The sequence below is a fragment of the Trachurus trachurus genome (assembly GCF_905171665.1).
Source record: "Trachurus trachurus genome assembly, chromosome: 22".
NCBI classification, from domain to species: domain Eukaryota; kingdom Metazoa; phylum Chordata; class Actinopteri; order Carangiformes; family Carangidae; genus Trachurus; species Trachurus trachurus.
This window is the reverse complement of record NC_139907.1, coordinates 9,834,355-9,846,167: the sequence shown is the minus strand read 5'-3', so window position 1 is coordinate 9,846,167 and position 11,813 is coordinate 9,834,355. Positions and strand designations below refer to the sequence as shown.

General features: G+C 42.7%; 1 protein-coding gene across 1 annotated transcript; it reads right to left on the bottom strand.

The window, feature by feature from the left end:
• Positions 1-3,805: 3,805 nt before the first annotated feature.
• On the bottom strand, positions 3,806-11,784 carry zbtb24 (zinc finger and BTB domain containing 24). The gene is made up of 7 exons (XM_083998866.1): positions 11,655-11,784; positions 9,658-10,511; positions 8,958-9,125; positions 8,629-8,709; positions 8,457-8,540; positions 8,273-8,354; positions 3,806-7,012 (listed from the first exon to the last, which is right to left on the bottom strand). Exons 2-7 carry the CDS (start codon positions 10,484-10,486, stop codon positions 6,166-6,168), a joined length of 2,091 nt encoding a protein of 696 aa, XP_083854992.1. The 5' UTR covers positions 10,487-10,511; positions 11,655-11,784; the 3' UTR covers positions 3,806-6,165.
• Between the last annotated feature and the right edge of the window lie 29 nt (positions 11,785-11,813).

The following is an 11,813-nucleotide window of genomic DNA, read 5'->3' as shown; positions in this document are numbered from 1 at the left end:
GATGAAAAGAGCTGTGATGTTTGATCCTTGGGGTATTTTGACCAAAGCATGTCACAGACATGTCTTTAAAACACCTGGGAACTATTTTAATTTGTGGAAATGGGGCATAATATGTCTCCTTTAAAGCGTTGGTCTCATACAGGGGATAAAATGAAAGAGAAAGTTAGAATAAAATATTGTGTGTTTGTGCAGAGCTGTGGAAAAAAGCCCCACTGAAGCACAGTGTGTACGTGGAGCGGCCACAGATCGTGGAGACGTTCATGCAGCAGCTGATGGAGGGAGCTGAGCAGGCGGAGGGACAGGTGCTGTACATCTAACTGTTTTCTTTGTACTGTAAACAAAACTTGCAGTTAATACTTCAAAACCAAGTCATCAGAAATGTACCTGCTGTGTAATAATGTTCCCGTGTGTGTTTCCTCTCTCAGCTGAGCGTCTCTCAGATTCACCTCCAGCGGTGTGTGACCCAGCTCGGCTCCTCCGTGATGGAGCGGGAGCGTCGCAGCTTCCTGCTTCACTCACACTTTTATGAACGAATCGTGCAGCAGCAGAAGCAGCTTCTGTACCAGAGAGAACAGGTACGAGTGGAGATCAGCGTCTCAACCAGCAAGATGCTTTTTCCAGCAAGAACTAATATGAATACATGAATATCTGACTTCATCTGAATTGATCTTCTTTTCAATTTATCCTCAGGATTTGAAGAATCTGAAAGACTCTCAGACAAACAACTCTCACACAGAGGTGGGTACTTCAACCACTGCCTGCAGCTTTGTGGCATAACAATAAGGAAAAGCTAGTAAATCCTTTGATCAGGTGTTACTGCGCTCATACATTTATACAAGTTGTCACCCGTGTCTCAAAGCACCAGGGAACTGATGGAAAGTGTTTTACTCAGAGGAACAACACAACGACACAAATCAAATAAAGTTTCTCACAATTTCTTGGATTAACATTTAGTTTTTACAATCACCAGAAGTTGAGTCAAATCAAAATTTCCCAAGGAGACGACTAAAGATCTTGTGGCTGTAAAGTCATGAGAAGTGAATAAACAAAGTAACCAGTACGGTGTTGTTCCACAGGTGGCAGGTTTGTGTCGTGGGATGATGCTGGAGATCTCAGCGCTGCAGGCTCGAGTCGCTCACCTGGAGGAGGAGAAACGATCTCTAGAGGAAGAACTCAGCCTCAGGATGAAAGAGCGGTACGACCCTTTGGTCCGACAGCTCTTCTCCACCTGCATCCAGCTGAAGGTGAGCGAATGTTTTACTTCACATACTTTCTATCTTTAGACTTTTTGGATCATCATCACATACTGTACACACACTCAGCCTGCACGGTTTTCTGCTCCACCTTTTACAACCTACATCTTCAGATTTAGACAGTTGTGTAGCTCTTAATGTTAATTTTAAAATTTTCTCTACAATTTTCTTTCTATTTTCTCTACAGAGGAAACTGTGTAAGTTTGAATATAATGTAATTTTCCATTTTAATTTGCCCTTGATTTGATCCTTGATTGTGGATGACAGTTGCTGTAGTACGGATGGGCTGACTGTAGAAATTAATTGCCCTTTTGGGACTGATAAAGTATTCTGATTCTGATTATTTACTTTTTGCTCCTGTAATATTATGTCATGTCTTGTTTGCTTTTATAAAAACTTTACTTTCTCCTTGTGTCTCTGTGTCTCAGTCCAGACTTGATGAGCATCAGCAGCAGATGGAGCAGGATGTGAGTGTGACGGTAAACAAGGTGAGAGCAGACGCAGTGGAGAAAATCATGAAGCTCAAAAAAAAGTACGGCTGCACCAAAGACGATGATGAACTCACTCTCACACAGTTAAAGGTACACGGCAAGAAAAATCTATGTGTGTAAATCACTTGATCATTTCAGCACATAAATAATCACACACCAATCTGCTGTGTGTGTCCGTCAGAAAGAAGAAGTCCACGAGCTGCAGCTGGAGAACCGACGGCTGACGGCTCTGCTCAGTAAACTGAGGGCTCTGAGTGGATGGAGGCAGGCGGTCGACCAGGAGAAACTTCACCGGCGGCTGCTCCAGACACAGCAGGTCAGCAGCTCCATGAGGGATAATCAATAATCAGAAATCAGATTCATGTCCTGCAGGAAGGCAACAAGAGCAGAGCCGACAGATGATCTGTTTTCCTCAGTGTGTCTTACGTCGTTTCCACCCGTTGTCTTTTATCATCTGAGCCGTCGGGTTTTGACTGTAAATTTGCAATCAGTGGAGAAAATATATTAAAAGTACATTTATTTTATCCTTTCATTCACTTTATGAAGGTTCATTCGGGTTTTTTATTCCCGTGTTACCTTTATTTTAATAGAAAAGTGTTCCTAAAATATATGTGTGTTTTTAAAATCATTGAATTTACTAATTTAAGAAAGGATTATCTTTCTATACAACATGGTTCATTATTTAACCTGCTAATTCATTATTTAGGAGTTATACTACACTCATTCCACCTGAATCATTAACTAATTGAAACTAATTTTCAGTGTTGTCACTGCCATGTATTTACTTTATCATCATGTTTTGTTAAACAGTGATCTCAGTTGTGGTTGTGGTCTGTCACCTGTGTCCAGAGGGAGATATCCAGTCGCACTGAGGCTCTCAGGGTGAAGATGGTGGCGGAGGACCAGGTGGTTTTCCTGCAGGAGGAGCTGGCTGCCGCCCGACAGGTGTTGACCTGCAGCCAGGCCGAATGCAGCCGCACCAAGAAGCTGCTCAGCAGGAAGGTACCAAGAGTCTCATCCACACTTTACTGCTGCTCCTCACACTCATTCATAAAATGGTGGCTGCAAAATGAGCAAAATCCTGTTAACATAGACATCAGTATTTCTTAAAAATGAATGGTGAATGATTACATACAGTACAGTTATTTTATTTTTATTTTGTCAGCAGCCTGTAATTCAAAGTGTTGACTCCATCTCTTGCTTTGCTCATAACTGAAAAACATTCAGCACCATCTCAGAGGAGGAAGTTGATCATGAAATACTCAAATTTAAGAATCTGAAATTTACCTTTAAAAAACCAGACAAACTATTTATTGATTATTAATGTCGTCATTCGCTTGCTCACAGACCGAGGAGCTCCAGGCGGCGCGGCATCAGTCGGCGCGGGAGGCTCGCAGCAGGCAGGAGCTGGACAGTTACCGAGTGCAGAGCCTGGAACAAATGAGAGTGGACGTGGAGGAAAGAGAGCGACGGCTCCAGGAGCTCAGCGAGCAGCTGGACAGAGGAGGCAGGATGAACCAGCTGGAGAGACAACGCAGCGCCAAACAGATCCGACAGGTCTGTGACTGATACTCATCACACTCCTGTGTGTGATACACAAATAACAGAGGTCACAGAACAGTGGATCTTTTCCTACTGACCTGTGATAGCCATCATCTCTAGCTACAAAATTACAACTAATCACAGGCCCAGCTAGATTTATTGAGCTTTTAAATATCAATCCAATACAGATTTTAATCAAAAAGCATGAAAAAATTGCATAATGTTTCAGTTTTTATTGCTTGGAAAAACAACTAATTCATTCATTCTATTCAAAAGAACAAGAAGATGAGGTAACACTTTATAATAAGTACAGACTATTAAGCATTAAATACTGAAATCATTTATAACACATGAATACTCATGTAGTTTATAAACACAGTTAAAAATGTTTTACTCATCATTGATAAGCACTAACTGTATTTATAAACTACATACTGATGAGTATTAATGCATTTATAAATGAAGAATTCAGTATTTATTAATGCTTAACTAATGCTTAATAGTGTGCACTTATTATAAAGTGTTACCGAAGATAACAATTGCATTAAGTTTCATTGGCACATCAGACCCCAGAAATAAACGAAAAGTAAAACCTTTTCATCATAATTTAAAGGAAAAAACCTGAAATTGTGATATGATGAGGATGAGCTGGGGAATCAACAGTTATTAGGATTCATCCTCAGAGAAAAATGAAACTCTGTATCATGGCATAAATCAGTGTCTGACCGTAATAGAAGGTCTAAGAGTGAAAATTAAAATAAAAACACAATGTTCACCTGTGTGGGTGCAGGTGAAGGGCCAACTGCACCAGGAGCGCTGCCTCAAACAGGAAGCCTTTGAGCAAGTGACTAAGCTGCAGAGCCACGTGAACGACATGGAGGCGACTTTGTCCAGGTGCAGCCACACGACAGGTAACACATTCACACTCGGACAGAATCTCCTGCAGCTTCTCGACCGCTCGACCTGACATTTCACTCTCTATTGTCTATCTGCTCCGTCTCAGGCCAGAGCAGGACTTGTTACACGCTGTCAGGCAGCAGATTGAGCACTAGAAGTCCCTCAGCAGGTACCGTACCCTCCACAGCGTCTTAATCTCACCTTCATCTCAGAGTAGCGAAGTGACAATCTGTGAAAAAAATCATATCTAATCATATCTTGTGAGTTATACTTTGACTTGTAGCTGCTGATGTGGTCCACACTCGTAACTTTTTCTGATGACATTTCAAATTTTCTATTATAAATTGCGTTTTCTCCCGCGGTGTGCGGAGCATTAAAGCCGCCCCGTCTCTGCTCTATTTCTGTCTCAGGTCTGCACGGGGACAGTCAGCAGCAGTCCACCCTGCAGCTTGGCAGCCTCACACACCACAACGCACTTCAGGACTTTGCATCAGAGCCAAGACACCGGAGAGCCGACACAGCCGGGAGCCGCTCAAACACAAGAATAGACAGACCCAAAGCAGTGAGTGTGTTCAACGGAGTTCAGCTAAAGTTTAAACTCCAAACAGCAAAAAGTAGTGAAGTGTGGAGAGAAGAAGAGTTTTTGATCGGGTGTCAGGGTCGACAGCAGCAGATACTTTATTCTGCTCAGTAGTTGTTTAGTTACCTGGTTAAAAGTGAGACTCTAACTTTAATTTAACTGAGGTGTAACAGGAGCAGAAGAGGAGATCATGTGAGTCGGATTCAACTATTTAAAGTCTTCTAAACACCAGCACCCTGAAGCTGCTGATCAAAACAAAACACACTCATACAGTAACACAGTGGCTGCAAAACAATAACCTGTTAAAATGTTAACATCACTGTGTGGGACCTGTTTTAGTTACCGTACCTAAGTTACCATATGTGCACTTGTTTAATTTCCTGCTAAACCTCAGGGTAAAAAATACTCATACATTTGATGTCAGTGTTGCTCAGCTCTATTTTTAAAGCACCCAGTCGTTATAAAGAGGCTAAGCTGTGAGCAGCAGGTTGCAGTGTATTTGTATAAAAAGAGTCTGTGTTTAACAAGATACAACCTGTAGCTTTTATACTGAGGTAACACAGTCAGAGTGCAGCTTAAATAAAACAATCGACATTCAAAACTGTCTCTTTCTCTTTCAGGAGTCGTGTCGCCTTCGTGTCCTGACTGCAGAGACATTGTTACCACAGCTGTGAGATGCAGTAAATTATTGTTATTATTATTATTTTTAATAGATTTTTGGATCAATTAAAGTAGCACCATCGCAAATTCCAATACTTTGTTCGGCCATCAGATGGGGTCGGTGCTGCAGGGTATCAGATATAAACATCCTCGTCCTCTTTACATAGCGTGCCGTTCAGGGGGTGGGGCTAAACGCCGGGCCGGCTTGTCTTATAACAAAAAGGAATTCTGCATTTGCTGCACAGGCACTACACCATTGGCTATATTTTGTGTACAGATAGTTATGGCTTCCCTGGAACTATTTATTGCATATTATTGCTATTTTATTGCTATTACTGGTGTATTTGCGATAGAGCTACTTTAAGTCATTTTTATCAACCCGCAGTGAAATGTATAATTTCATTTTTTTTTTACCCAAAATCAACTCACCGATGCTTGAAACTCTCATCAAAGTAAAATAAACTTTTAGTTTTGTGTATTACTATACAGCTTGACTGTTATTAGCTTATTGAAGACATACAGCATGTTTATGTAAAGACAATGAATGTCTGACAGTAAATCTTTATCAGGTTTATATAAAAACAGCGTCCAGTGTTTGTCACTCTCTATTTTTCTTTTGCATGGAGCAGTAAAACCTGTTCCTTTAAAAATATTCTTCCTTTATTGCGATGATTTGGTCCATCAGTTATCTCATTACTGACGTGTACAGTAGCAGCGTGTATCAGCAGCGTCAGGTTTACGCTCAGCCCTCCTGCGGCAGCCCGGTGGTGTACAGGTAGGACACGGTACCGGCCTGGATCTGAAACGTTTGTCCCTGGATGTGGTGGCCTGACATCTGCTCGCTGGTCTGGCTGATGGAGATGGGCTGGCTGCTCTGGCTGCTGATGTGGATGGCCTGGCCGTGCTGCTCGCGGCCGACCAGCTGCTGGACGGGCGGGTGCATCACCTGCAGCTGCTGGACGGGCCGCGGTGCGATCTGGAGGGGCTGCGGCGGTCCGTGGTGGGACTGCAGCTGCTCCATGGCCTCTTTGCTCAGAGTGATGACGTGCATCGGCTCCGACTGGTGCGTCATCTGCCCCTCCAGCATACCCACGGCCTGGATCTGAGGGGCGTGGTCCACCACGGCGCCCTGAGCGACCAGCGCCACGTTCTGCACGTGTCCCGCCGGCTGGGTGAGGAGGGCGAGTCTGGAGTGGGCCGATTCCGCCGTCTCTCCCTCTGTGGTGATGATGCTGATCTCCTGCTCCTGACCCGGGACGAAGTTTATGTTGTTGACGTCTCCCGTCACCACCAGCTGGATCTCCTGGTCGGAGCTGGACGGCAGCTGGTACTGCTGAAGCTGCAGGATGTTCCTCACCTCCTCCTGAGGCGCCGCCGCCGCTTTGTCTGACGAGGCCTCGGCCGAGTCGACTCTCTCCTTGCTGTGGGACTTGGTGTGAGTTTTCAGATTGTCCAGGCGTGTGAAGGAAAGGCTGCAGTGGGGGCAGGTGAAGGGTTTCTTTCCCGAGTGGGAGATGACGTGTCGTCTTCTCGCACTGGGGTCCGAGAAAGATTTATCACAGATGCTGCAGTCGTACGGCTTCTCACCTCTGCAAAAGGAGAAACATGGAGAAACATGGTGTCACTGGATGTAAACTCATTATACAGTTACACCTGCATTAAAGATGAACTATGCAAGATTTTTAGCTGAACTCTGCTACATTTTTATCTTAACTAAATAGCTTTGGAGTAATTGTGATGGTTAAAGGGATAGTTCAACATTTTTGCAAATTGGCCCATTGCCATAATCGCTATAGCTTTAGCAGTAGGTTCGTTACCTTTAATTGTCGCTGCAAGCTATTTTTTAGAATGGCAGAGCAGAGCCGTGAGCTGCTCAGAGCTACGCTACGGAGGCTAATGGGATTTCTTGGTTTTCCTCATCAAACTCATCAATCCAACAACTCCAAAACGGAGTTGTTTTCGAGATAGATTCATGCAAAACCGCTGATGCGTGTTCCTGTCGAGGGCAGTTTTTTGGCAAGCAGTCTCTGCATTTGCCTCTAAAACAACTCTGTCTCGTAACATTCTGTTATTATCTCATAGCGCGGTGAATGTGCAGGTCACAACTTGTCCACCAGAGCGTTTTGGAGTTGTTGGATTGTGTATTTGATGAGTTTGATGAGGGAAACCAAGAAATCCCATGAGCCTCTGTAGCGTAGCTCTGAGCAGCTTGCGGCTCTGCTCTGCCGTTCTAAAAAAAAGCTTGCAATGACAAATAAAGGTAACGAACCTACGGCTAAAATGAAAGGATTATGGCAATGGGCCAATTTGCCAAAATGTTCAATTACCCCTTTAAATAAATCACTGTGAACCTGTTATAGGCAGAATGGAGGCTCTCTGCCTTTCACGCAGCGTTTCTTGGCCAAAAATCAACCTTGTAAGATCAGTGCTTCCGACTCCTTGTCCCAGCTCTCGTCTCAGCGGCACTGTGACACAAACGCACCCCATAACCCGTAATATCTAGTTTATGACAGATGAGACCATACACACTGATCGTAAGGCGTGATACATGATATATAATGTTATTACCGCTCTATTGATTGCTTTGTTGAAATCAAATGCACATGGATGGGAGTAGGGTTAGAAAAACAGTGGGAAAGCGACTGGACTTGCATAGTTCCCCTTTAAATGATCGGAGATTGAACTTCTTTAGTATATAAGAGATATGTCGAACAGGAATGAGAGAAAAAAAATCAGATCCATCCTGGAGATAAATGAAGATTTAAATGACGTAATAAAAGCAGGTAGAAGTATCAGCTCAGGGTCCTGGACAGAGTTTGGTTTTAAATTCACAATTAAATATTTCTCACCTGTGGATTCTGATGTGAGTCTGCATTGTGCTCTTGGCTGTAAAACACTTGCCACAGATCTCACATGTATACGGCTTCTCACCTGTGAAAGAAGATTATTTAAAAAAAAAAAGGTTTTAGATCTCAGTTCCACTGTGATATTATTAGTTTTCAAAATCTCTGTCAAAGCTTCACTGATTTTTACCCGTGTGAGTTCTCAGGTGTTTCTTGAGCTGAGCCGTGTCCATGAACTTGTGGTGACACTGAGCACATTCAGGTAACGATTTACCTTCAGTCATGAAAAGAATAAAAACACATTATTATTCAGCCTTTCAAGTGACTATATTAGACTTCATTCAAAGGGATTTGATTCTCACCTGTGTGAACTCTGTAGTGACTTTTAAGTTGCCTCTTCTGAGTGAACGTCTTCCCACATTTGTCACAGTCAAAGGATTTCTCTGTGAAAAATAGAAATCAAATATTAAGTCAAGCAAGACAGTGACGGATGATTAATAAGATCCATAATCAATATGAATTAATTGGACTAATTTATTCAACCAGTATCAAAATAGAGAATTAATGTTCTGTAATTTCATTTACTACGTTCATCATGACGGATGCATTAATAACGGGTTAAAGCTAATAACTAGAAAACTAAAAACACACACAAACATACACGCACTAACTCCATGAGATCCTACTGTACCTTTGTGCAGGTTCATGTGCTCTTGTAGGGAGTGTTTGGTGCAGAGAGCTTTGGAGCAGATGGTACAAACAAACGGCTTCTCTCCAGTGTGCATGCGCTGGTGAACCAGCAGAGTGTGCTTCTGGGTAAAACTCTTCCCACAGACCGAGCACCGGAAAGGCTTCTCTCCTTAAAATACAGAGAGGAGTTCTGGTTAATACACAGAGGGCAGGTACAGTATCAATCAGTATCAGTGACAGTATCAGATGAGCGGAGTAATAAAACTTAGTCGTGCTTCATCTGTGGTTTGTTAAACTTGATCTGACAGGGTCAAACATCTGTGTTAATTAAACCTTGTCAGTCATGTGTAACTTGTGACACACAGACATTTTAATTTGATTGATTGATTTGATGACTGATGGATAAATTGTTTTGATCAATTTATTTAAACAAAATTCACTCAGTCAAACTTCTCATGGGTGAATATTACTGAGTTTTCTGTAAAGGTATATGCCAGCTTTGTTAATCCTGCCTTGTCCCAGCCCAGCTTCACAGATGTGTCTGCAGCTGGAGGCATCTTTCTTGCCGTATGTGTTAAAGAATAATTCAGATTTATCAGAAACTAGGACTCAAAGGAGAAATGGACAAAACTATGAAGCAAAGACCAAATATAAATCATATTAATCCAGGGGGGAACAATGCATGTTTCACTGCTGATTACCTGTGTGAGTCCGTTGGTGAATTTTTAAAAAGAGGTGATTTTTAAACACTTTGCCACAGTCCTCGCACCGGGCCTCTGTGTTGGGATATTTCCTTTTCCTTCCTCTTTTCCCCGGCTCTTTGCTAACTGCTGTGTCTGTGTGGTCCACTTTGAAATTGTTGTATTTTATTGGAGGCCTGATTTTGCGTTTGCTCTGTCGGTTTTGGTTCACTTCTGGTTCGTAATCCTCGTCATCTGTAGGTAGGGAGTCGACGTGCACATCGTCACAGTCCACATCTGCAGCCTGCTGGGCCTTCTCTGAGCTCTCATGTGGATCACTTCTCCCCTCAGGCGCCGTTACAGGTGTGTCCACATTTTTCTTTGGACGTCCTCTCTTGCGTTTCGACACACCAGTTTTGTTCACCTTTACCTCATCAGCTCTAACCCCGGCAGCAGATCCTGCGAGCTCAGTGAGAACTTGGACAAGGTCACTCACTTCCATGAGATGAGCCGTAGCCAGGAGCCGCTCGGTGGCGCTCTTCTCCAGAGACACCTGAGCGCTGTAGATGAACTCCAGCACTGCAGAAAACATCTCGGCCGCCATACCGCCCAGTTTGTAGGTGGACTGGCTGATGTGAGCTTCCTCTGTGAACATGACGGAGAAGTAGTCGCTGCTCGCTGCCAGCAGGGCTTTGTGCGCCTTGAAGTGCACGTCTTCCACCACAAAAGTGACGTCGCACAGGAGATCACTTTTCCTGAGCTTGTTGAATTTACTCAGGATGCTCTGCTTGTGAGAATCAGACTGAAGGGCCATGAGTGACGACGTCTCGTCTTTCGTTTTCTCAGACATCTTCTCCTCAAAACTGCCTCTGTTCCTGAGGAGGATCAACAGAATGTGTCAAACACAATGCAGCAGTGTATCAACATTGGTGTACATTTAAATGTACTTGCTATTACCTTACTTTGACTCTACTCCTTACTATTTTCATTGACAAATAGTGAGGCAACACCATCTGATATTCAACTGACTGTTATTTGTACAGTAGGCAGGTTGTCCCATTAATGAAGCTGGAACCAAAATGTTGCATTTAAAATCACTGTGACAATTTGCTATCAAAAAACACTATACTTTACTACACTAATTGCTGCAGGGCTACTTTTCCAGAAAAAGCCCTTTGTGGAAAAAGTATTAGCCTACTTTCTGTATTGATCAGTCTACAGTCTAGTGCAGCAGTGATTGGTCCATTAATCTAAAGATTAGGCTAAACCATAGATAGATTTAATATACATGTATTGATGAAGTTTTGATTCCGAAAAAAACATAAACATTTCGCCTACGCCTTGTGTCATTGCAAAGAGATGATCTTTGAGTTGTTTCTACTGTTAAACAATAATTTATTGGCTATACCTGCTTGAATAATTGAAATAACAATCAACAATTTGACTGGCCTACAATGAAAACACTTTAGCCTACAGTTCAAAATGTCCCTGACTAACAAAAATCTAAATAAAAATGTAATGTTAGAAAATGGGAAAATGACTTATGACATTTTAGAAAGCTGGAAACATTAGTAGCATTTTCTGCTTATAAACAATTGATTAGCCTAAATCAATGATAGTTCTGATGGAGTCAGTGTTTGCTTCAGTATTAGCATATGAAACCATACCATAAGTATTTATTTTTAAACACGACTTAACGTTCGTCTTTTGGTGAATCGTTTGCCACACACTGATGGAAAGTTTACCTGTTGATGTTTGTTCACGAAACTCCAGATGAGCCTCTCAAACTGTGAACTAAGTTACTGGTACTTACAGGTTAGCAAACAAGCTAACTCACATCTTCAACAATGCAGCCGCTGTTCGCCACAAAACAGCTCACAACTGTTAGAAAAAGAGACTTTTATCGCTAAAACTACTGATGTATGAATGAAATACATTTTTCTCAGCACCAGGACCCGAGCAGTTTGAAGTGGACAAAGCTCGGTGTAATTTAAAACAGCGATCTTTTAGGACCTTACCCTTTTCAGTCAGCAGTAGAGAGATCTGGGCGAATGTGGACAGATATCGCGAGATTTCCGGTTCTGACGAGAACCACGCACAGCAGATCTTCACGTGCTGCAGAGCACAGGTCGGTGTTCTCTGAGCTGGCTGAACACAGCCCCATGTTTTATAGATCT